Genomic DNA, 27,535 nt, shown 5'->3' with positions numbered 1-27,535 from the left:
AGAGAATTTGACCTAATTTTATTACTTCTTTTGATTACAGCACACAATTGTTTCTAATATTTTGACTATTATAACTATTCCTTTAAAAATGGTATTGACTACTTCTAATAGGTTATTTTGAATTGCTCACACGTGATTGTTTGTACTTATTTAATCTCTAAGGACCAGATTGTTTTTTTCCCAGAAAAAAAAAAAATCACTTCTCCAATATTTTAATGAATGTCAATCGGAAAATCAGATTAATTTTACAAAACTTCACTGCAAAGCAAACATGAATAAAATAGATCTATTCCATCTTTTGTTGAGCTACTTGACAGTGGTACCATTTTAGGTAGACACATTGTATTTCAGAATCTCACTAGTATGAGGATTTCTTTTTAGGCCAAAGATTTTGTCTGACTGATATCTACCTTTTTTTTCTTTTTGATTTTTAGTGGTGGTCACCTACTTGACCAAAAAGCTTGTCTTCAATGAAAGGCCTCTCTGTGTTTCCCTATCACGTATCTTTGGACACAGACTTGTACAGAAGGAAGAAGCCCCTGAGAATGTTACCGGCACCACTTCTGGTGGCCCTGAATCATCTCATACGGAAGAATCTTGCAGAGAAAGCATTGCCTGGTTGGAATGCCAAATTACCAAAGGGGGAGGGGTCACTGTGAGGTAACATGGCCCCAAGTCAGCTGTGAGGGGCTGGAAGGTAACATTCAGCTCTGTGGCCACCAAATTCACTCAAGGAAAAACAAAGGTCAGTGTCATCAAGATCTGGAAGGAAGATGTTCCTAAAAAATTCTCTCATATTATGTCTAAATATCAAGTCACCAAATTGAATGTGAAGCCAGCAGTATGGAAGGACATAAAAAACTGCATGGACGATGATAGGATTTTGATTGAGTCTGATATGTTCAAGGAGATAGTCATAATAATAGGTTGTTCGGAGGATGTAAAAAGAATTGTAACACAGTTAAAGACACCAACCGAAATATCAAAAAGGAAAAACAAAATTTGACAGAGAATGTGACTGGTTCTTTTGGGAAGTTTTCTTGTCTTTGCATCAGTGCTTTGAAAGAGTCTATACCCAAGAGATTTTCAGGGTGAGAGGTCATTGACACCAGACTGCATGCAGAAGAGTACAAAGTAAAGAAAGAATGAAATTCCTGAGCAAGTGAAAAAGATTGCTCAAGAAGCCCATCACCAGCACTTCTGGAGTTTTCTGTTTGTTTCAGAAAGTACAGTATGAAAAATACTCGAAGACTCTTTTAAGCAAAGAAAATTCATATCCTTTTTGACTTAGATCAGGCATGGAAAATATATTTCATTTCATAGGTTACCGCTGACCGAATGGTACTTGTTGCCTTAAGCTCTGTGTTGAGAAAGATTCTCAGACTTTGGGTTGATTGAAAAAGCGTGCTGACACCAATGGATAATGTCTGTCACAGGTGTGGGGTGTGGGGTGTATGGGGCATGACATGCGCCATATTTTTACTATTCATAAGTGTGAAAATACCATCAGGTAGATTGTCTCCTCTTCTGTGAAAAACGGATTTCAGTATTGTGTCCTTTGGTAGCTACTAGTTTGACTTTGAACAAGAGGCTTCACCTCTTTGCATACTGGTTTCCTTTTCAGGAGAATGAAGTTTCTGTAATAGATGATCTGCGATGCTTCTTTAAATTCTAAAATTCTATGAATGGCTAATAGTCAAACTACAAATGTATTATTTTAGGGAACTAATAGGTATGTCTTAGTATGGGTTCCCTCAGAAAAGGAACTGAGACAGATTCAAGGGCAAATGATTTAAATAGGGAAGTAAAAGACACTGATAGGCTGCATTATCAAATCAGTTACCACTTAATCCCACTGGAGAAACCCAGAGTGAATCTGGGAGGCTAGGCTGCTGGGGGAGTTTTACACCAGCTCCTGTCAATCACTGGATGAGAGGGCTTGGGTTGCTGGGGAGGGTGCCTTAATTTACCTGCACGTTCTCTGTGCTACACTGGCAAGCAAAGCAGACTTTGGGACTATATATAGAAAGTTCTCACGCAAGAAATGCAGTTGGAAATATGACCAGGGTGCCTTTAAATTGTAAGAGCCACGGGATATGCACAGGGTTTGCTAGGCTGGGATTCTTAGGGGAATAAGTAAAAGAGCTCATTGGCAATTGGGGTATTAAATACAATCGATACTCAAACATTGTGATAATAAATTATTAGCTTTTGAATCTTAGAGTTGGTTATGTGTTCAGTTAGAGAGGTCTGTGAAATATAACTATTTTCTGTTCGGGCACCTATGAGGAAAGTCTTCAGGCAACATTGCCTGATTGTTCTTTTTACTGTTTTCCTCCTAGGAGACACACCAAGTAAGCTGGAATGGTTGTCTTTCAACCGGAAATGTTCTAGCCTCAACCCAAACCAAAGAAGGCCTGAACCTCATGTTGATAAGTGGAGATGTTTCATATTTCTGTGTAAGTGGTGCTATTTAGTAAATCCACAAAGGAGCAATGAGGTCTAATTAAATGGTTCTGTGATTTGATGTCAACAATTAAGATCATAGAAATTTGAGAAGTTAAACTCACCTGAAGTTCGTGCAGGGCCGTACTTACCATCTCTAATAGTCTTCTACGTGTCGTCGAATGGAGATATCCAAGTGTAACCACAAACCCGGTTGTGAAATCCACCTCTTTTATTTTGCTACAACTTATCTTGACCTACTCTCAGCCCAGTTCTGTTTTCCTCTCCTGTTCCACCAGCATTAATGGGAAAGACATATATACATCACATTTATAATACCACCTTTCACAAACACACCCTGTTGCTCCCGCCTGAGCACTTTCTGAGACAAAGGCAGAACGAGGAGGGAGAAAGTTTACCAGTACAGGTGCAAAATGCTCAGCTTGGCTCTTGCCTGCCCCTCTCCTCCGATGCTTCCTTTTCCTTGGCATCATCAATTAGCAGGAGATGTAGGCCCTTTATTCCATCTATAGTTGACATCCATGAAACTCATTCCTGGCTATACATCAGAATCACCTGGGAAACTTTTAAAAATTCTGATGCCCAGGCCCCTCCCCTAGAGATCCTGATTTTAACTGGTCAGGTATGTTGTCTAGGTAGCATTAGTTTTTGAAAGCATTCCAGGAGGTTCTGACATGCAGCTGAGGCTGAGAATTACTGATTTGGAGTCTTCTTCAGAATTCCATAGCCCCCATTTTGACACTTGCTATTTACCTTCAGTTGGCACACATTCAAGACTAATGGAAACATAATACTTCTGAGAAATTTGGAGACTCTTGTGGATTATGAGCCACTGGAAACATTCTTTGCTTTTGCTGCAGCTAATGGGATGTCAGAGGGGAGGCAGCCAGACAGCTTCTTTGTGTTCTCTAGAATTTTCAATAGAGGCCTTAGACTCCTTTGTCACATGGGTTCAGTACCTTGTCCTCAGATCTGCAGGTCGAGAAGTTGAATCATATCATTTTACCGAGACTTGATCTGACACTAATCAAATTCAAGCGATGCATTTGTAAAACTGGAATTATAATTATTTAACTTGCAACAGGAAAGACGATTGCCATGGCTTCCGGTAATAATGAGCTATGTAGCTGATTGTTATGAGATTACTTGGTGAATAGAATCAGACTAGAAAAGAACTGGATGACATAAAAAGTAGAGTAAGTTTCTTTTGCACTCTAGGAGTAGGCATAGTGTAGTGGTTACACAGACCAAGTTCTAAAGCCAGTTGTGGAAGGGCTCAACTATCACGCTACCACCACTGACCAGCCATTGAACTTGATCAACATCCCACTTATGCCTCAATGTCCTTATCTATAAATATGATGACAATATTAAGGTTGTTGTGAGGTTTAAATAAAATAATTCATATGTAAAACACTTAGCACCTTCCTGGCACATAGTAAAGACTCAGAAAATGATAGCTATTATCATTATCTACTTACGATGGACCACTTTAAATTTTACCTCACCCAGTTAGTACTATAATCTAACTGAGATACATATTAACTACCCTCATCTTATAGAGAAGGAAACCAGGGTCTTTCCACTACATAGTCTGTTAAGTTGATTGTTAAACTCTCATCAACTCATACCAGGATACCTTTTCTCACCATTGGATGATGCTGTATAAACTTTGGAATCCTCTTAAACTTTCGTCTCTGAATTCCTTTCCCTATCCAGTGAGTTTCCAAGCCTCTTTCCACAGTGTCTTCTGTACATGCCCTTTCCTTCTCATTCCCATAGTCCACTGTTGTTTCAGCATCCCCCAGTCTCCCCTTAGTACTGGCCTCACCTTCTTGCCTTTAGTCTCTCACCCTCCAATCTGTCCTCTACATTGCTGTTTGCTGCACATTTCGAAAACGTATCAGGTGCTCCCTATAGGATAAAGGATAAAGCCTATAGGACAAAGCCCCCAAGAGTGCGGGTTTTCAGAGTCCTCCATCATCTGGCCCCAAATCCCTTTCCAGCCCTGTCTCTCATCATTGAAACGCTCCTTTAGCTAAATTGGATGATTCTCTGACCTTTCTCAATTCTATGTGTTTTCTTAGATGTTCAGCCACTTGGAATGCCTTACCGCCTTGTTTCTACCTGTCCCAGTTATATCCCTTATCCTCTTTGTCTTACACTAACCAGTGCAGTCTAAATGATTCCTACCATTTTTGAAATTTGATAGTAATTAATAATTATGTATTTAACACTGTTTCTTTTGATTATCTTGAACTGATTTAAACACTAAGACTATTTAACTTTTTCACATGTTGATGTATTGCTTCCCCAAACTGTGCAGGAATCAGTAAGTAGAGAGGGAGGCCGCAAGTGGGAGTGAGGTGAAAGTGGGCTGGCTCCAGTTTTTTCAGAGGGCTCACTCACTGTTGTCCCTGCAGGGAGCTTCTCAGGTCTGGAGATTAATTTATGTTAACTAACTTCATGTAAGATTGAAGTGGATCCATGTATGCCGATTATTAACTTAGAGTGAGAAATAGAACTGTTATGTAGCCAAGAGACATAGCCACATTACACTTTAAAATATATATATATATATATATATATATATATATATATATATATATATATATATATATATAAATGCCATTCAATATTAGTTTCTGGTGTACAATATAGTGATTAAACATGTACATAATTTATGCAGTGATCCCCCCGATTAGTCTAGTACCCACCTGGCACTATGCATAGTTATTGCAACATTATTGACTATATTCTCTATGCTGTACTTTCCATCCCTGTGACTATTTTGTAACACTTATTTGTATTTCTTCATCCCTTCACCTTTTTCACCCAGCTCCCCGTCTCTCCTCTCCTCTGGCAACCATCAGTTTGTTCTCTGTATCTATTAGTCTGTTCCTCTTTTGTTTGCTCATTTATTTTGTCCTTTAGAGTCCACATATACGTGAGATCGTGTGGTATTTGTCTTTCTCAGTCTGACTTATTTCACTTAGCATAATACCCTTATGATGAGGAAGAGCTCCCCAAGGAACCAGAATACTCAAAATGCACCTGATCAGAGCATTCTCCCCTCCAAATGTGAACACAATATAATGAAATTTGATGAATTGAATATCTAATATCTATTGGCATCAGGCAATGACCCCATCTCACCAAAGACATAGTCTCTGAACAGACATTGGAGAGCTCAATGCCCCTGGATATGCCTGAACGGACACTGTGTCCCTTCACTCCAGTGACCGTCCTTTGTCTAGGCCTTTAGGGCTGGCCAGACCCCCTCTTCAGGACCCATTCTTTTATATATATATATATATATATATATATATATATATATATATATATATATATATATATATATATATATCTTAATAATGTCAAAACCATCATCCTCATTTCCTTACTGCCTAAAAGCAATTCTCTCTCTCTTCCTCAGTCTCTCTCGATCTCTTTCTGCCTCTGCCTGTCACTCTCACTTTCCTTTTTTTAAGTCTTTTTCTCTGGTCTGTGTTTCACTCATTTTTATAGCTCTACTCTGACTCATAACATGTTGCTTGACAGTAGTGGGTAATATATTTCCTTAATTTCTAAGTTTTGGGGCTCACCGCATTATAGTGTTTAAGTACTAACAACAGATTGTAAGTTCTTTGAGGGTAGGGCTGACAGGTTAGTAGGAGAGGCAAAACACTTCTCGTGCATTACTCCAGAATATTTAGCGAGTCATAGATGCTGAATAACTATCGATTCGACCTCTAACGTATCGTCGCTGTTTTCTTTAAGGCCGATGTCATTGTCAACACTGTTCCTACGGATCTTCAGCTTGGACGAGGATCACTGTCTCAGGCTCTTCTGCAGGAAGCTGGTCCAATGCTCCAGAAAGAGTTAAATGCCACCAGACAGGAAACAGAGGAGAAAGTGGGTAGCATATTCATGACAAGTGGCTGCAATCTGGACTGCAAAGCTGTCCTCCATGTGGTGGCTCCAAGCTGGGATAATGGAGCTGGGTCTTCTTCGCAGGTAGAAAAAGTCCTTAGTTCTCCACTTCATTTGATAGCTATGGTAATCTTCTTCTGGCATGGTATAGATCTGTGGTTCTCAACCAAAGGGAGTTTATCCCACAGGGAACATTTGGCTTATTACAATTGCTGCTGATAGCTAGGGAGTAGAGGCCAGGGGTGCTGCTGAATATCCCGCGAGGCATATACCAGTCCCCACAATAAAGAATTATCTGGCCCACATTGAGAAACCTTAGCACTGATTGAATCCTGTCCATTTATTGAAATCTTTATTACGTTCCATGAAGAGTCCATCCCAACCACTAGTTATTTTGGAGTGCTTGATCCTTAAAAGTAGTAACAATCATTGGGGTTCTCCAGGAATAGTGTCTGAAGATTAGTCTAGTAATCCCTCAGTATAACTAAGAGATGTGGCCAGAACTGTAGTGAAGAATGAAGAAGGGTCAGTGCCCTTTTTTTGATGACTTAATTCTCACCTCTACGTCTAGTTTAACCCCAAACTTTATTTTTTTTAGAATATAAAAGTAATATATTTATATCGCAGAAAATAAAAATCATAATCCTAGAGATAACATTGGTTAGCATTTTACTGTATTTCCTTCAAATCAATTTTGTGCATATTTATTTCTTAGTTGAGATTTCCCTTCCAAACACTTTTTAATCCTGCTTTTTAAAATTTAATGTAAACATTTCCCCATGTTGTTTAAAACTCTTCATAAACATGACTTTCAATTGCAATGGGATTCTATTATTTATGTAACCAGTCTCATGCTACTGGACCATGCCCTTCTGCACGAATTTGAATCTCTCTGGAAAGTCCTCTCCCCTCTTCTCGGTTTCCCTTTCTGACTCCCCAGGCGCTGACAAAGCCAACAGTAACAGAGAGGGCCTAGTCAGAGTTGATGGAGCCACAGTTCTTTCTGTTTCCCACCAGCTTGAGCCCTAACTTACCTAAACGTATTTTGTACATTTCAGATCATGGCAAACATAATCAAGAAATGTTTGACGACCGTAGACCAGCAATCTTTCTCATCAATCACATTTCCCATGATTGGAACAGGAAATTTGGGGTTTCCCAAAGCTGTTTTTGCTGACCTAATGCTTTCAGAAGTGTTCAAATATAGTAGCAGTGTGTGGCTGAAAACCTTACAAAAAGTTCACTTTCTGGTACATTTAGATGATGATGAAAGCCGTCAGGTATGGTTAAATATGAATATTTCTTTTGGTCATTCTGGCAAGTGAACCTAAGTGCAATCAGATGTCTTTGTAGATTTATAAATATCAGCATTTTCCACTTCCTTGCCCATAAGTGTTGGTTGCTGATGGGGGTTGTCATGTGGCTTAACTATGAGGTAACACTGATAACATATACAATCCTTGTTACACAGTTTATCAAAAGACAATATAATCTATAATAAATAAATTCTTAGAAAGTTGAAAGTTATTGGCGTAAAAGTGGCCGAGACACTGTAACAATGACTAAATTAAAGCTTTATCTATAGGGAAAATGGCAGATAAGAGAAACCACATGAGTTTACTTATTTGGATAGAATCTAGCCAGTCTGTAAAAGTCTATGATGGTCTAAAGCTAGAAATACCAGTACCATACTTAGTCGTGGAGAAGCAGTCAAAGCACACTTACCAAGTACTTAGCACTAGCACTGCCCTTATGAGGTGCCATTCCTTGAGAAGTGCTCCTTAGCTGACTGGCTCACCAAACTCTACTTTCACCCTTGAAAAAGTTCTATTGATTTTATATAAATTGTGCATACTCATAACAAAAATGCAAACAATAGAAAAGAGTACAGGTGGCCCGGTGGCTCAGGCGGTTAGAGCTCCGTGCTCCTAACGCCGAAGGCTGCTGGTTCGATTCCCACATGGGCCAGTGGGCTCTCAACCACAAGGTTGCCAGTTCAATTCCTCGAGTCCGGCAAGGGATGGTGGGCTCCGCCCCCTGCAACTAAGATTGAACAGGGCACCTTGAGCTGAGGCACCTTGAGCTGAGCTGCCGCTGAGCTCCTGGATGGCTCAGTTGGTTGGAATGCGTCCTCTCAACCACAAGGTTGCTGGTTCAACTCCCGTAAGGGACGGTGGGCTGTGCCCCCTGAAACTAGAAAAACGGCAACTGGACCTGGAGCTGAGCTGCGCCCTCCACAACTAAAACTGAAAGGACAACAACTTGACTTGGAAAAAAAGGCCTGGAAATACACACTGTTCCCCAATAAAGTACTGTTCCCCTTGCCCAATAATTAAAAAAAAAAAAATCTTTAAAAAGAAAGAAAACAGTATAGAGAAGAAAGGTACAGCTAGGTTTGAATCTCTTGGTTTTGACATTTAAAGGTTGAGTGAAATAACCTCTTTGAATCTCAGTTGTATTATGTGTAAAATGAGCATGGCAATAATACCTCTCAGAATGTGAGAATTAAGAGAGAATGTATTTCGGGGGTAGCTGGTTAGCTCAGTTGGTTACAGCGCGGTGCTCTTAATAACAAGGTTGCCAGTTCGATCCCCACATGGGCCACTGTGAACTGCCCCCTCTACAACTGGATTGAAACAACTGCTTGACTTGGAGCTGATGAGTCCTGGAAAAACACACTTAAAATAAATAAAAGTTAAAAAAAAAAAAAAGAGGATGTATTTAAAATTGCTAGCACATAGCAAACCTCAAAACTGGTTGCAGAAGTAGTTACTATTACCTGACTTTAAGGGCAATTGCTACAACTTCCTAACATTAGTACTTAAAAAAATGTATCAAATATAATTTTCTGAGTTCTTAATTATTCTCAGGCATTTGGGAAGGAAGTATGGTCTTCCCACAAAATAATGTAAATCAGCACTGGCATTTATTGAGAAAATTCCTAGGTTGAATCACAACCCTTTAATTAAAAAGTCTCTGAGGTAAGAGGAAATCTATTGAGAACTATTGTTCCTAATTGATGTCTGATGTTCATTGTTCCAAAGAATTGGATTGATATTTCACAACATTGTTGTGGTCAGTAACTGTGTTTCTTTCCATTTCCAGGCCTTTTTAGATAAATTCACTGGCTGGTCAAACGGAAATCCTAATGAAGACAAGATTCTCACGGCTAGAGATTTCCAAGGTCTGGTAAAGTTGTTCCACTGAGGAAATATTTCCCTTTGCTTAGTTACTCTTCAGGAGTTAGTTGGAGTCCAATAGAGAGAGACAATTGCCTGTGAAGAACAAATCAGTGATGGAGGAGGTGTTAGAGCATGTTCCATTGTCTGGACACGCAAAGAATAAATCATATTGTTGTGAACCAAAACATTGGTAATGAGGCCAGAATTTCTAAGATATGATCATAAAAGATCACTATGCATGACACTAAACTTTACTGATTGCTTTCATATCAATTATATTATTTAAACCTAACTATGGCCCCACGGGCAGGTGGTTCTGTTGCCATTGTACAAATGTGGAAAGGGAGATCTAAAGAGTTTAAGGGATATGTAGAAATGGCATATCTAAGTTGTAAAGCCTCAGAACATAGAGTGGACAATAATATGCCAACATGTTAAAGGTAATTTCCTCAGAGCAGCCTTGATAGTGCTGTTCCAGGGGGATGAAGTGGCAAGAAGAGCTCATGTTTGGTTAGTGAGCTGTTGTTGAACATTAGACAAATGACCTAGCCACTCTGAGACCATTTTCCTTTTTGTAAAACAGTAATAAAAGGATCTCCCAGAAGTACACACTTTCAGTTATAAGATGAATAAGCACTGGAGACCTAATGTATAAGCTCTGGAGACCTAATGTATAGCATGGGGACGATAGTTAATAATCATATATTGTATATTTGAAATTTGCTAAGAGAGTAGATCTCAAGGGTTCTCATCACACACATGCACACAAAAGGTAACTGTGTGAGGTGACGGGTGTGTTACTTAGCTCGATTGTGGCCATCGCTTCACAATGTATACATGTATAAAACCCTGACATTTTACACATTAAATATATAACATTTTTAGTTGTCAATCGTACTTTATTAAAGCTGAAAAAAAAGAATCTCCCAGAGATGTCAGCATGAAATGAGCGTGCACTTTATCCCCTTCTTTCTCACACAGCAACTTTTATAGAAAAACAGATGGGCCAATCAAATGTTTCTGCCTCATCCTATTTAACAGAGAAAATATAGATACTTCTATGGCCACAAAGCATTGTTTTCTAACATCCTTTAAAAAAGATCACCCAGCAGTTTAATAGGCTAGGAGACATGGTGATGGTTGGGTTTACGTAGGAGAAAGAAAGCAGAGAACTGGGAAGAGAACGGGTCCCCATCATGTTTGTTCTTCGGGCAGGAGCCAGCTATTCTCTCATCCATCTTCTTTCTTTTCAGGTCTCTTCAGAACTGTCACTAACCCTAAGTGCACGACATATCAAATGCAAATTGGTGCGATTACTTTCCAGGTTGCTCTTGGAGATATCACCAAAGAAAGCACAGATGTTATGGTAAACTCAACAACAAGGATGTTTAATCTGAAATCAGGTACTTTATTTAAGCAATATACTTTATTGTAACTTTTAATATGACTAATGTTGGGAAGGAAATTATGGCTACTGTTGCCCTCAGTAGACAGAGAGATTTGTAGAAAATATGCAGACCCTGGAATCAGAAAGACCTGGGTTTGAATTCCAGCTATGCCACTTACCATTGTGTGGCCTTGGACAAATCACTTAACCTCTCTGAGCCTCAGTTTCTCTGCCTGTCTAATGCCGATTACTCAAGGAGCGTTAGTAGGGGGAAAAGCAATGTAAAGGTGGGGTGTACCTGATACATCATTCTTAGTCAATGGCAATTGTCATCCCCTTTTTAGCTCTGAACTATCAAAATTGCACATTTATAATTTAATCAGTTTAAGTTCTTCTATTTTTATTTCCCTTTTTATGTAAATCAGTACTCACATCTCACCTCCTTTAACTCTTCTCTTGTCTACACTATACTAATCCAAAATGAAATTCAGACTCTTTTTCTTGATTTTCCCTAAAATGTTTGACCACCCCCATTGATATAACACTTTTGAGCATGCCCACTCCACGTGTCTATTCATTTATAACTTATATACATATACTCATATATTTTATGTATTATAAAACATTAATTTTTAAATTAAAAGGGCAAGGTAAAACATACGTAGAAATAGATACTTAAATGTTTTTTAAATTGCAAAATACAATGCAGAAGTGAATCTGCATAATATCCAATGTATCAGTCATTCAAAATGTTGGCATAAAGAACATTCAGTTATTTGAAACATGGTAAATTGAACGTACTGCATTTATCCCTGCCACATTTGAAACTGTAAAGCAACAGTAAAGAAATTAAAAAGATATAAACCCACAGAGAAAAAGAGACTTGGAGGGAAAACAACAATGAACAAGAGACAGCAACATATTTTCAGAAGATGGGAAGCAGCTAGCCAGTGGAGGTGACTGGCATGGCATGGAGAAAACTTCGTACCTGTGGGAGAGAATGGCTGCCCCTAGACAGGAACTGGAGGCAGCAGGAACCTGGAAAGCAGTGCACAAGAAAAGAGATGAAAGCAGAATTGGATGAAATTCTGTATGAGTAGCACTTAGACCTCTTGATTCCACCCCCCATCCTGTGTACCATTAACTTCCCTTGCTCTTCCCTGGCCAGAGATGGGATATTTATTCTCTACAGAAACTAAACCAGAGAGATTCTGGTCTTAGCACACCAGGCACAGATGAGATGAGGGTAGGGAGCTAGAGGGAAAACTGTTTCGGTGATGTCTCTGTACTGAACAGTGAGTGCCCAGCCTTTCCCTGTGGGGCTCCCAGAACAGCAGATGGGCTTACGCCTTCCAGACATGAGATTGGAGGATCCTTCTGGGGACAAAATGACTGCCCAAAAGTCCAGTACTTACTGCCTGCTCACCTTACACTGAAGCCTACTGGTCAGCAAGCTTCCTGCACCACACACAGCTTCTAAACTCACTCTTGAAGATGAATGGACTGACAAAAATCACCTGATATTTGAGGAAAACCTCCACCATTACAAAGTCAGAGACCAAAACAAATGAACTAAAAAAAAGGAGTTTTTGAAAAAGAGACAATTCATAATGTACACATAATCAAGGAGACACAGGTAGATAGATGTAGATAGATAGATAGATATCGATCTTCAAGATGGTAAAGGAACATTTATTCAATACTTTCTGTGCGCCAGATTCTGTGCTAAGCATTTTTCATCCATTATTTTTTTCCATGTTCAGACAACCCTGTGAGGGAAGTACTATGTCGACCTCTGTGTAACAGATGGAACTGACTAGTCACAAATTAGCTAATAAGTGGGGAGTCAAGTCTGATCCATTCTGTCAAAATGCAAGTCCATGTTTTCAACCACTCAACCCAACTGTCATTGGATGTGACCAAAATGGTGATGTTAGTCTTGAATGGAAGATTCATTGGACTGAGGCCAGCCAACTATTTGTCTAATTGTGAAAAATCAAACAAAATTAATCAAATCAAAGAACTTAAGTAAAATGCTCAATTTTATTATAGTTTTGAGATCCATGTTTCTTGTTCGTATCAGAACTTTTATTTTTATATTTTTCATTCAATTTTGTAAAATAATAAGCATGGAATGCAAAAAAGTTCAAATAACTGCAAAAATATCCCCGCACAAATAGAGGCAGTAAAAATGTAGACACTGGAGACTTTTAGCTGTTGGGCATTGCCATCATGCTTTGGATCAGATTGTTTATTCATCAGCCATTGAATGAAGGTTGCTATAGAAAAGGGATTTTTTGGCAGGGGTGGGGGAGTGGAGGGCCTGGGCATCAGTGTATTATGCACAAAAGGGTAAGCTGAACAAAAGTCTAATGTACAAAAACTAGAACCGTTTACTGAAGTTTAACTGATGCTTTTTACCATTAACATGTCTTATTTAGGAGTGTCAAAAGCAATTTTAGAAGGTGCTGGGCCAGCTGTGGAAGATGAATGTGCTGTCCTAGGTATGGTCGCATGTTACTTTTGCCCACAACCTATTGAAAATTAGAGGGTTGAGAATAGTATGAGAGAACCCATGGGTGGACTAAGTGGTGAGCATTTTGGAAGAAGGTTGGTTTATTGGGAGAGCAGACATTGGTAGGTCTCTATGGTGGCTGTGGGGGAGAGGTCCTGTATCCTACCATCCCATCTGTTTCTTCCTTTCTGAGTATTAAAAAGAACCCAGGCCTGGGTCCTAATAATCCAGGCTCCACCACATACTGAAGGATGCTGAGCACATCATCTAACCCTTTAGAGCTTTGCTTCTCTCATCGGTAAGACGATTCTACTAATGAGGAATATAGTAATGGCTGCCCCACCAATGGTTGTGAGTATCAGAAGGAACAGTGAATGTAAGAAAAGTTTTGTAAATGTAAATTCAAGTGCTGTACAAATTATCTTTTACTTTTCCCAGTCTTGTTCTACTTCATATAGCACATCGTGTAGTTGACTACTATATTTTTTTATGAATGAATGCGGGAGCCTGGGTGGGTCTGAAGGGTTTTCTGATCCCAACCAATTCTCCAGTTCTGACACTACCTTCCTGAAGTTAGTACCAGATCCTAGAAGTTAAAGGGCTTAGTCCCACAACACTGCCCCCACTTCAAATGCCAGTTTTAAGTCCCAGGGGCCACCTGTAGTTCTGACTGGCTGGCAATAAACCCCTTCTCAGGTTTTGACAATTTATTAGAACAACTCACAGAACTCAGTAAAACATTTTTCTTACATTTACCAGCATGTTATAAAGGATACTACTCAGGAACAGACAAATGAAAGAAATGTGTCAAATGACAAAACTAAAACAATTTAGTGTTGAGTTTGACATCTCTTATTCAAGGGAAAACAATCCATGAACGGGGGAGGACAGTGCCTCATAAGCAGGGGAGCACTCTTCCCGAGGGATCGTGGGCAAGAGCGGGTTTTAGAGAGGGTTAGACGTGGAAACGGCATGACTGGCTGGGGTTGCATAGCTGACCTTGTTTGCAAAGTTCAAGGAACAAGGAAATAAGTGTAGAGCTCAGAGTTCACTTGTGTTTGGGAGTTGGCTGACTGGGTATACTGTGCTTCTGGTCAAGTGGAGCATTAACAGAAAAATGAAAGTTTGGTTTGAAACGTCAGTTTGCTGATGTGGCACCCCAGGGAGAAGTGGGCCGCCTAGAATTTATTCCAATGGAGACATACGGCAAGGTATGGGGAAAGAGGCCCAGGGCATCCATGCTCTATCCAGGCGCACCACCCTGCCAGCGCCTAAATGTGTTTACCAAAAGGAAGTTCCTGAGCCTGTTGTTTAGGGGTTTTTATGGAGGTTTTATTATGTGGACGTGATTCATTATATCACCAGGTTTGTAACTGAGCTCAGTCTACAGCCCCTCCCCCCTTCCCGGAAGTCGGGGGGAGGCTGAGAGTTCCAGTCCTTGAATGATGGCTTGCTCTTTCTGGAGACCAGCCTCCATTCTGAAACTATCTTGTCCCCCTCCCCCCAGGAGTCATTTATTAAACATAAAAGACACTCATCACTCAGGTGATTGGAAGAGTTCCAGGAATTCTGAGCCAGGAACTAGAGACGAAATATTTACTTTTTATTATGTCACAGTGGGGAACTTGTAAAATGATCATAAACTATTTATCCTTCAAAACCAGCACTCAGTCTTGCAGAATAGACAGTCAGCTGTGAGTGTGACTTGAAGAAGTCATAGTGTCCCACCTTTGACAATACGTTGCCACAGCCGACCTGCTGTCATGCCTGAAACCCCCACCTTAATAGCTCTCCTCTGATTAAGACATTTTCTTTGGAGTGAGAGATCAGAGGAAGGTAATACCGATCACCAACAACAGGATGTTAGCTGGAACTTGTGTTCTGGAAGAACTAGCTGTACCTTGGAAGGCAGAAGCAGAGAATGAAGCTGGGCTGGACAAGCTGGAAAAGCCTAAGGAGGCTGCCTGGGAGGGGAGAGCCAGTGGGATACCCGAGGGATCGCAGGTAGTGCCCGGGCCATGGGAGCTCACCAGGACGGCAGGGTGGGGCTGTCAGGGACCCCCTTTCCTCCTCCAATTTGCTGCAGCCCTGCCTTACCCAGGGTAGAAAAGGGCAGTGCCTTAAAACAAGCCTTGGTAATTTCCATGTATGTGCTCAAGAGCTCTCTGGATCCTGAGGGAGGGGAGAATTCATCCTTTCACACCTCCACATCACAGAATACATTGCTTTCACCCCCTTGAAAAATTAATCTGGCTGAATAAGCATATAAATTGCTCTTCTGGACAGTCGAGTGGGAATTAAGAGCCCTAGATACTGACTGCTTGGGTTCAAATCCTGGGCAATATTGGACTGCTGACCTTAGCTTTCAGTGCCTCTGTTTGATTTGTGACATGGAAAAACTAGTGCCTACCTCTTAGGCGAAGGAGGCTGGACTTTTGTCAGGAGTCTTCACAACTTTTTCTGATGTCAGCTATTTTCATTTCTCAGTAACCAGTGTTACTTCCCATAAGTAATGAGCTCTGTGTGTTTCCTTTTCTCCTTCTTTTTTTCCAGCTACACAGTCTCACAGAGATTTTATAGTTACACAAGGTGGATACTTAAAGTGCAAGATAATAATTCATGTTCTTGGGGAGAACGATATCAGGAAAACAGTTTCCAGCGTTCTAGAAGAGTGTGAACAGAGGAAGCACACATCTGTTTCCCTTCCGGCCATCGGAACAGGTTTGCAGCCTCTCATCACTCAAAGATTAGGAATTCTCCAGATTCCTTTAGACAATCTCACTCTTAATGAACTCAATGCCGAGTGCAAGCAGTAACAGCCACGTAAATCAGAGTGGGCAGTCTTTCAACTAGGGCCATCCATGGGGCCTATCCCTATTTCATCCATCTTTTTCTTTATTTTAGGTTCCCTAAGTATCTTTCCAGGTTTGGCCCTTCATGGTTTACTCACTCTGCATTTTTTTTCTTTGGGGTTTCATTTGTTCTCATTATATCAATTGCCATTTCTGCACAGATTCCCAAATCAGCATTTCTAGCCTTCTCCAGGATCTCCTCTCGGAGATTTCTATGTTACAGAACCCTAATTATATCACAATCCAAACTCATCATCATCCCTTGCAAACAGCTACCCCTCTTGAGTTGTCTCGTTTTCTAGTTTCCTCCTTTGGTGGTGCCATCACATTCCCAGCTGTCCTGCCACCATTGCTTCTTTGTGCCCCCAAGCCCCCATAGTTAGCAAGTCCTATTAAATCTTCTTCCAGAGGGTTGTTCCGTTTCAGCCTTCCTTTCAGTTTCCAAACCCTTAAGAACACCCCCACCTGGTTTACTGCAGTGTCTCCCAACTAGCTCCTCATTTGTGCATTTATTAGATTGAAATGCAGTTACCCAGGCCCCGGGCAAGGCACTGGATGTCAAGTCATGAGTAAGATGGACGTCGCTATCCTTGAGCAACGAGCTCAGGTTCATCCTGCTCATAGTTTCTAGGAATACTTCCCTCATCATCTCTATCATATCATACAATGATTTGCTTTCAATTGAAAACAATGTTAATAACCGCCCGCCCCCCGATTCATTCATACCCAATTGCACAGGCTTTTTAAAAGCCCTGAGAGGGCCCATAATAATGCCTCCACATAGGTATATGATTTAGTGAAACTTCAAAAGTGAGATATTTTAACCACTATCGGTTAAGACCACTGTTTCTTGCTACTTTGACTTCCTGGATTTCCCCTGGCACTGGGTATTGGAGTGGCTGCAAGCATTTTTCAATTATAGCTTAGGAAAGTTGACTTGGGAATATGATTTCCAGCATTTTAAAAGTTTATACTTTGTTGTGATTTGTTTTCTGATTCTAAATATTCACTTTTATACATAATTTTATATTTGTAATTTTGTAATCTTTTCCTGAGATGCATAATTTTCAAACCCTACAAAATCTGGACCCACCCTTAACTATTAGTTTACCCAGTTTGCAGATAAGAACTTAAGGTATTAAAGTACAAGGACATACAGCTAGTAAGCAACATAGATAGGTTCAAACATAGGCAACCTGGCTTGTACATTTCAACTATTACTTTTTTTTTAACATTACATGTTTTTTTAACATTATGTTCTTAATTACTATATTTTTAGCTACCGCATTCTTATCTCTATCTATTACCTTCTATTATCACCTTAATTTTATAGCTGAGTAAACTGAAGTTTAGAGGTGTTGTGGGTTGCGTTCGCTTCAAAATTCATATATTGAAGTCTTAACTTCCTGTACCTCAAAAGGTGACCACATTTGGAGATGGGGCCTTCAAAGAGGTAATTAAGTTAAAATAAGGTCATTAGCATGGTCCCTAATCCAATGTAACTGGTGTCCTTGTTAGAAAAGGAGATTAGGACACTGACAGGTACACAGGGCAGATACAGGGAGAAGATGGCCACCTATAAGCTTAGGAGAGCGGCCTCAGAAGAAATTAATCTTTCCAACACCTTGGTCTCAGACTTTTAGTCTCCAGAATTTTAAGAAAACGCATTTCTGTTGCTTATGCCATCAATCCATGGCACTTTGTTATGGCATCTCTAGCCAATATAAGAAGGATCAAATGAGTTACCCAAGATCACACAGATAATCAGTGGAGAGTCAGGACATAAACCCAGACCTTCATCCAAATCACCTGTTCTTTTCTCTGCACTTCCAGTGCCCTTCAGCTAAAGACCACTAGGGACAAACACCATGAGGAACTATGCAGCATCTCAGCAAGAGCTTTTTAGAAAGGATTTGAGCTTGTGTTAGGTGATTTTATGGCAGTCTCAAGTAAGTGGGGGCTTTGCTCTGAATTGACTCCTTTCAGGAAGCAGATGCAAGTCTATGCTTGGGTGTCTTACCTAGAAGTACAGAAGAGTGTAGCTAACGCTGTGATTGGCAATGACGCAGCAACAGCTCGTGTTAGTCAAGATAGGGGATGTTTGGCCATTTGTGTGTTTTGGATAGAGTTCTTTTTTTTGTCTGTGGTCAGACATGATTATGCAGTGATCTTGTTTTCAGCTGGATTCATTACGACCACAGAGTGATTACATTTAATGACGTTCTATGAAATTATTTGAGTTCAGCCAGAGAACACCAAGACCCAGCTATGAGTGCCAGGTTAGTTCCTGGCTGTTAGGTGCTACTTAACGCTTTCTCAGCACCAAGAACTGCATTTGCCAAATCTGATCACATGACCAATACTTAAAAAAAAATTTTTTTTTCAGGAAATGCTGGGAAAAACCCAATCGAGGTTGCTGATGACATAATCAGTGAAACTGTAGCCTTCACAGGGAAACATTCTACCCCATCATTAAAAAAAGTTAAAGTTGTCATCTTTGTATCTGAGCTGCTAAATGTATTCTATGATGCCATGAAGAAAAGGCAAATCTCCCTGTCACCTGCCTTTCGGCCCTTATTCTCCAACCCTGGTAAGATGTTCTTTTAAAAAATCATGTAGTTATCTCTAATCTCACTTAGAAAGTGTTTAGATCTGAATGCTCAGTGTTTCTATCAGTTATAGAGTTTCACGGACAACCTATAATGCTTGGGAAAAGTAGAACTATGGAACACAATCTCCTGTCAACTGATCATTCTTCTGAGGGACAAAATCACGTCCAGGAAAAAGGAATAGCAAATGAACAGGAAGAAGATGGAAGAGGTAAGAAAGCAGGAAGAGGGGAACAGGCTTTGAAAATCCAACCAATGATATCATTTTTTTCCTTATTGATTGGTATTGACCCTCAGTGCCCCTTGTAGCTATGAACTAGCTGATCAATACTGGTTTATTCATCACCCACCTCTAGAAAAGTTAGCCTAGGTACAGAAGCAGATTCAAGGAAAGAGTGGCCAGGGTCATCTGATTGCACTACAGCATAAGCCGACAGATTCCTGGTTGCTTCTCCATAATGTGTGTGTTTATGCATTATGTTTAAGTATCTGTACCTACCTGCTCCCTGATCTTGCTTTCTCCCATTTTGTGACTTCTGTATGGCTGTTAAAATAACTAGAAATGCAGCCTCCTCTTGCAATCACTGTTTTTACCCATTTTGAGCACTTACCCAGAAAGCATGTACTATGAGTTTTACTAGTAATGAAGCATACCTACCTGAACTGAGAATTGTTGTCTGCCAGCAGGAATTTTCTTTCTCCCTACACTTATTTCCTGATAACTACCGTATTTTGCCATGTATAATGTGCACCCATGTTTATGACCCAAACTTTCAGGGAAAAAATCTTTCATTTTAATTTTCCGATAATTTCTGTAAAAATATCAACTAGATTGCTAGCTCCCACCTAAAGGGTATGAAGAGAAAGGTCGTGCTGTTCACCCTATAGTAATAAAGTCGGCATCACTTATCTTATCAAGTTAGAGTCAGTTGCGCTGTGGAAAACAATACTTTGGAGCTTGTTTCATTTCGTTGAATCGTTGGCTGAAATTACTTTCGTTGCAAGTTCGTCATAAGTTCAACAAAACTGATTATCGTGTTCCAGGGTATTATTTTGCATACAGATATTGTTATTGATTTCTGGAGGTACCCTTTTAACTCATAAGCATAAATAAAAGAATTAAAAACATTTATATAGATACGAAATTAGTACTACCCATGTATAATGCGCATCCTCATTTTTCCCTCACAAAATTTGGCAAAAAAGTGCATATTATACACAGCAACATACGGTATTCTCCTCAGTGTGCTGCAACACACAGTACATGTAAGAGCTGTACACATACAAAAAAAAACAAACAAATAAAAATAATAGTTGGATCTGTTAAGGCTCTTGCAGTAACAAATAACAGAAAATCCAATTTAAAGTAGCTTAAGCAAAAAATGGAATTCATTGACTCACATGTTTATAAAGTCCAGATATGTTTGGCTTCAGCTTCAGTTTGGCCCAAGTGCTCATAAGATACCATATAGACACTAACTTTCTTCGTCTCTTATTCTTTTCTCAGCTGTGTTGTCTTTATCATCAGGCTTCATATAGTGAAGGATGGCTGCTCACAGCTTCAGGTCCATATCCTATATGGTCAAGTCCAACAGAAAAAAGCATATCCAGTGGTGATATATATTTATCAGGAGCATGATGCCTGAGAACAGAAGAGTCATTTTAAGGCCTTAGATTCCTTCTGACTGGACCAACGTAGGTCACCACTGCAGCCAGGGAACTAGAATTATACTCATTGGCCAAGCCAGGTCACATGTTCTAACTTGAACTGGAGGGGATTGCTATCTGAAGCAATGGGGACAGTTTGTCCCCTAAAGAAAATTCAGGATGCTTTTAGCAGAAGAAGGGGGAAAGGATGCTAGACAGTTAAAAATAATACATATCTACTATAATATCTGGGGATATATAAGTTAACATTTTCCCCTGTTGTTCTTTGTAGAGGAAAATTTTTATTTAAATATAAGAACAGTAACTCATTATTAGTAAAGTAAAAAAGTTAAACTTGTTAATCAAGAATTTAAATTGACTTATGAACTTTAAAAAATAACACAGGAAAGTTAAAGAGAAGCAAACAAAAAAAATGAGTGAAATGAGCAGAAAAATGACCATATGGCACTTGAGGCAAAAACAAACAATAAAACTGCCTTATACAATCTTTGTTGTTAGACAAAATGAACAATACCGATAAACTGTCAGGTAAAAAGGAGTTTGTTGGCAAAGATAAACTTCAATATTAGTAAGAATTTATCAGATGGACTTCGTTAAAAGAGAACTTAAAAAGGACAGCTTTGAGTTTCATTTGAGCAGATGAAACACAATTACTTTTCCAATGTATATTAAAGCTATTTATTGATTCAGAGACCATTTATTGAATACCAACTGTATACCAGGCACTAGAGATCTAGGTTTGGGAGTCATGTCGGTAGGTGGGAGTTGAGGCCATTGAGTATGGATTGGATTATCCATGGAGAGTACTGTGTTTCCCCGAAAATAAGACTGGGTCTTATATTAATTTTTGCTCCAAAAGACGCATCAGGGCTTATTTTTAGGGGATGTCTTATTAAAAATCATGCTAGGGCTTATTTTCCAGTCAGGTCTTATTTTCAGGGAAACACGGTCTAAAGGGTGAAGAGAGTGGAGACTGAAGGCAGAGCCAGGATTCTTGGTGTTTAATGCCACCTCCACCTGGGGAGAGAAGACGGGGCAGGGTGCGCAGGGAGAAGAGCAGGAGGGCATTTATCCTGAACACCAGGAAGGGTAAAGGAGAGTGACACTTAACCTTTAAAAGAGATTTCCAGGAAAAGGGCTCAGGAAAGTGCCTGGCAACCAAGAAAGGTGGCCATCATGTTATTTTTTATGAAGCACCAGACTGCACGACAATAGAACACGAGTCTGTTCCTCTCTTTGATGGTGGCTTTCCATGTAACATTAGATGCTTGAGTACTCAGTTTTCCTGGGACTCGATTTTCTTATCCTTAAACTGTCTAGCTGGGGTCACCTTTTATCCACAGGTAGAGTAGGTAGCACAGTTTGGTGTGGCTTAAGGGTGTGATTTAAAAATCTTTCAAGAAAAACCCATGGCTTTACACTTTACTCTCTTTTTAAGTACATATACCTCTGGGATGTAGAAAAGATCAAGCTTTACCATCTTTAAAGATTAATAACCATATATTTATAAAGGACCTGGCATTTCCCTTTTATGCCCCTTTATTATATTTTAAACTTGTAATAATCCCATGAGGTGGTAAAGAGAGCAGGTCTTATTATTTCCAGTTTACAGATGAGAAGATGACGACTCCTGCAGAAGTAGTATTACTTGTTCAATGCCATATGGCTGGTCTCAGGTTGACACTGATCAGGTCTTCTGACTCCAAGAGCTGGTAGTTTTCTGCTCTACAACTGCATAGCATGAAAGGAAGAGAGGGCCTGAAGAAACACTTCCCTTACTTGCCAGTCTTGCCTGCTGCATTCGGAGAAAAGAAAGTAGCAGGTGCAACAGGACTATCAGGCCTAGGATTAGAAATGATTAGACCACAAGATCTGGAAGGGGTGGATGGTGGGCGAAAGAAAAGCACGTAGACTGCAGAAACTACACATCCTATCATGGGAAACTTCTCCAGAAAAACTCTGACAATGGAATTTGAAAAGACCTTCCAGATTAGGGTTAGATGCTTCCCTTTGTCCCCAGAACTCCATTCCTTGAATGGACTTGCTAAACAGAAAAGGGGTACCCTGGATCCCTCGCTCAGGCCTGGTATCTCTTTCACTAAAAATGAGTAATTGTGGTTTTGTAAGGAGGAATCCTTTGGTTTTTATCTGTGGTATTGTGCCATTTTGTGGGCACTTTCTTCTCTAACGTGATCTGTCCATATTTCTACTAGTCATGCATGTTGATATGTAGCCTCAATGTGTTAGAAGTTTCTGGAAACCATTGGAAAGCAAAGGAAAACTTTGAGCATCATCACTTTATGTGAAAGAATTTACTTAGCACTTCCATTATTTTCTTTGCATGGTATTTACTTTAGCATAGAAGATGAAATACAGAACACTGTGCTTTAAATATCTTTAGCAGGGTAATCATTTTTCAAAAGAAAAATAATGAAGAACCACACTAAATAAAACTGATTAAAGTGAAAACCAGTAAATTAGCCTTCATGTTTACATAATAGTTTCTTATGGAACTAATTCCATAGAACTTTCTGGGGAAATCATAATTTTAAGCTATAGTGAATCTAAGTTTATCTAAATATTTTTGTTAGATCATTAACATATGTTGTATCAGAGTCAGAACCATTTATTTTATCCTTTGTGTTCACCAAACTGAGGATAATAAAATAAGCAACTGTGAAATGTGTAACTTTATTCCACCCCCGAACCCCAAGACCAAGATTAGATGAATGAGAAAATAGAGCATTGGAAGTGCCTTGATTTTCAGATGTCCATGGAAATAAATGTCATGTTTTCACCAAATGCTAACTTTCCAGGTAATATTCCTGACTACTGGACTGACATGAACCAGCAGCTGACCTGTGTGATCCAGTTAGAACCTGGACAGTCAGAATACAACACTGTGAAGGACAAGTTTTCACAGACTTGTCATTGCTACACAATAGAGAAGGTAATATTGCATTTAAAAATTATTTATTTTAAATATTAAAGAACTAACATGAAAGCCATCTTTTTATACAACACTTTCTCCTCATTTATACCGTACTATGTTGATTTTAATTAGATTCACTCAAGCTCCATAGACTTCAAATCTCATTCATTAGTAGTAATGGAGAGTCCCAAAAATCAGATGTATATGTTTGGATATTTTCACTTACAATTCACAAACCCACTCAAACTGATTAAAAAGAAGAAATATATGGAAATTCTGGAAGTAGGATAGTGTTTGGAGCAGTTTGATACAGTGACTCAATGATGTTATGGATCTAGCTTCTCCCGATTTCCTGTCCAGTGTCAGCTTCATCTGAAAGTTGGACTCCTTTTGTGATTATAGGATAACTGCTGGTAGCAATGAGGGAGTGTTGGCTTCCTGCTTTAACATCCTGCAGAATAGACACCGTATCCTATCCCACAATCACTAGATAAGAGCCCCAGGCTTTGTGTTGAGTGGACCACTCCAGCCAGTCTGTGCTGGGGGTGTACCATGTACCGATTGGTTTGGACCTGGGCTATTGGACCTGGGCTATTGGTGTGCTGCCATCATGAGATTACCCTGATTTGTTTAACCCAAGTAGGGTCTATCCTAGCTAGAACTAGAAGTGGGGCCAGCTTACCCCCAACCAGGAGTTAATGCACAATGGGGATGAAGTGGAATGGATGTTCAGAGATTCCACGATGTCCACTACGCTGCATAAAAATATTAGCCAGTAAAATATAGAAATTTATGAGAAGGTCCTTATCATACTATGGATGTTAGAGCAGGGTGTGACATCTTAGTAATTTAAAATCTAGCTGATGCTTCCATAGAACTGTGTACTTAACTACATTATAGCACTTCTGAAATTGTGCTTTGGTAACCTTTCACATGCCTGACTGCCCCATTTGACGGTGGACTTCTTAAGTTAGGAGTCGCCTAGAAGATTGTAGCACACAGTAGCTATTGATGGAACTTAATTGGATGAGTGAAAATTCATGAAAAAGAAAGAGAATCAGAGAAGAGAATTTCTGCAGAAAGGACGGAATTTAAAGGAGGAGATGCTTCGTGATGTTCAAGCTGTTGAAAGTACTGGAACGTTGCTTCAATTATGTTTGCCCAATATCTGCAACATTCTTGGCTTTTGTTCTTCTATCACACACCCATTTTGAAGAACCCCAATTTTGGATTAATTCCATAACCTACCTTCTCTCCTACATAAAATCATTACTAATTCATGGTCCCCAACCTCAGCTGGACCGTCCAGGTACTTAGAATCCTTCCTTGCTTCCTCCAGTCAACTCTCTCATGCATTCCCCATTCCAAACCTTTATCACTCTCCTTGAGACCTCCATCACTCTCAGCAAAATAATTTCCCCCCTGCTTTTATTACATGGTTCTCCTTAACATCTGCTACAAGTATCCACTCCATTCTTCTTCAGCCTCTCTTCTGCCTTTGTTTCTAGAACATCATTCACTCATATTTCCTCCTCTCTCCTTAGACATAGATTATGTGGCTGCCTTTCTTATGCTTTCATACTACATGTATGTTTTAACCCATCACTCATCACACTGAGAGGTAGTGTTTCCTTGTCTTTCTCCCACACTAGACTGAAAGTTTTTTCAGGGTAGATAACCAACACAGTGCTTGATTCATACTAGGTGTTTAATAGATGATTATTGAATGTATGTTAAATTCATTTTTTAGAAGGAATGAAAACCAATAGAGAATAATCATGGTTTGGAATGCTATTGAGATTTCTGGAAAGAAATAGTCTTTAGATTAGGCAGTTATGAGATGATTTCTGACTGTAATTGGAGCAATGCAGAAAGAACTGTTATTGGGATGGATTTGGAGATCAGAAGAAGTCAAGGAAATAATTATTAAATGATAACAAATTTTTTACTGGAAATTTGAATGTCACTGAATCTCCAGGAATTCCAGGGGACATATATAAGTAAACATTTTTACATAAGTTATAAGTTCTGTTACATAAAATAGAAGGTGAAGAGAGGCTAGTCCTGGGACAGGTGCAGAGTCCATAAGATGAAGTGTTTGCTATTTAGGATTTAGGATTTGTTGTGGGCAACAGTCTGGAAAGTTCATCTATACACAAGAATCAGGGGCTCCTGGGGTTTGATGGAGACTAGCTGTTCTCTCTTTTAGATAATCTCAGAAATAGTCATCTGGAAATTAATTCAAAGTTCCAACATACACTCAGGAATGTGAGCAGTCTTATTAGCTGGCCCCCAGCTATTAACAGGCTAAATGTCTGGCTCTTTCTCTCACTCTTCAGCCCACTTTAATTTAATTTCAAACATCTCAGAATTTTTCTTATCAATACCTACTATCTGAATTTGCTGTTTGTTGGCATTTTCTGCTCTTTCTCCTCCTCCTCTATATTGCTTGTTTTAAAATCTGTAACAAACACTGAGCTCTAAATTCATTTCCAAAATGTTTTGCTTCTTGTCATTTGCAGATTGAGAGGATACAGAATGCATTTCTATGGGACAGCTACCAGATAAGGAAAAAGCACATGGACGTCAAGAATGGCCATGCAGATAATGAGAGAATCCTCTTCCATGGGACAGATGCAAACTCAGTGCCACATGTCAATCACCATGGCTTTAATCGCAGTTATGCTGGGAGGAATGGTAAGGAAGCAAGTAATCTGAATGATCAAAATGAGGTGAATGGTAATTTTAGTTTTGACTATTCATACCCAAGCATCGTAGAACCATAGATGGCAGCCATATTGTCATTGTCCAGATACAGCTCATTGTATTTCACCAAAAAGGAGACTGGCAATCTTCTGAGGACAGATGGAGTGAATTTTAGAAATGATGAAAAGTGGCTTTGATGACCAAGCACTACATTAAAAACAATTTTTTATTGCCAGGTTTGGGCATGGTTCTACATACTGTGATAATTTTATGTTCTTAGATAAGGTTTTTTCTTTCTCTTCACAGCTACGTCATATGGAAAAGGAACCTATTTTGCTATTGATGCCAGTTTTTCTGCTAAAGATAAATACTCCAGACCAGACAGCAATGGGAGGAAGCATGTTTATGTTGCACGAGTACTTACAGGAAACTACACACTTGGATATAGCGGATTAATTACCCCTCCAGCAAAGAACCCTTTCAATTCCACAGATCTGTTTGACTCTGTCGTAGATAATATACAACATCCAACACTATTTGTGGTATTCTCTGATAATCAAGCTTACCCGGAATATCTCATAACTTTCAGATGTTAAAAAATAGGGTTTATTTGTGACAACATGGATGGATCTTGAGAGAGTAATGCTGAGCGAAACAAGTCAGACAGAAAAAGCAGAGAACCATGTGATTTCACTGATATGTGGTATATAAACCAAAAACAACAAAAGAACAAGACAAACAAATGAAAAACAGAAACTCATAGACACAGACAATAGTTTAGTGGTTGCCAGAGGGTAAGGGGGGCGGGGGGTGGGGGGTGGGAGATGAGGGTAAGGGGGATCAAATATATGGTGATGGAAGGAGAACTGACTCTGGGTGGTGAACACACAATGGGATTTATAGATGATGTAATACAGAATTGTACACCTGAAATTTATGTAATTTTACTAACAATTGTCACCCCAATAAATTTAATAAAAAAAAATAGGGTTTAAAAAAATCTGAAAGAAGTGATTTCATCATCTATTTATAAGAACAATTTATAGAATTTTTGTCTTTGCCTTTGGCTTGTTTACATAGATGTAAAAAATCTCCCTGTTAGGTGCTGAAATGCTGAAAAAAGCCTTTTAAGATGCTTTATTTCAATTTGTAGTATGCCTTTCTTCTGAGCATATTGATGAATGGAAGCTGAGAAATGTAAATGACACAGCTGTAGCTACAACTATAGATACCAAATCCATAGAAGAAAAAAACAACAAAATAAAATGAATCACTTTAAAGCCAA

General features: G+C 39.4%; 1 protein-coding gene across 1 annotated transcript; it reads left to right on the top strand.

Moving 5' to 3' along the window:
* Positions 1 to 973: 973 nt before the first annotated feature.
* PARP15 (poly(ADP-ribose) polymerase family member 15) lies at positions 974 to 27,535 on the top strand. Its single transcript, XM_088794239.1, has 13 exons — positions 974 to 1,091; positions 2,343 to 2,459; positions 6,247 to 6,483; positions 7,458 to 7,679; positions 9,505 to 9,583; positions 10,835 to 10,984; positions 13,410 to 13,472; positions 16,037 to 16,204; positions 18,722 to 18,925; positions 19,012 to 19,155; positions 23,429 to 23,562; positions 26,067 to 26,241; positions 26,557 to 27,535. Exons 2-13 carry the CDS (start codon positions 2,427 to 2,429, stop codon positions 26,844 to 26,846), a joined length of 1,899 nt encoding a protein of 632 aa, XP_088650365.1. The 5' UTR covers positions 974 to 1,091; positions 2,343 to 2,426; the 3' UTR covers positions 26,847 to 27,535.

This window comes from Rhinolophus sinicus, chromosome 17 (genome assembly GCF_057876585.1).
Source record: "Rhinolophus sinicus isolate RSI-liver-muscle chromosome 17, RSI-T2T, whole genome shotgun sequence".
NCBI classification, from domain to species: domain Eukaryota; kingdom Metazoa; phylum Chordata; class Mammalia; order Chiroptera; family Rhinolophidae; genus Rhinolophus; species Rhinolophus sinicus.
Note: the sequence above shows the minus strand (reverse complement) of the source record. Positions and strands in the feature narration are given on the sequence as shown.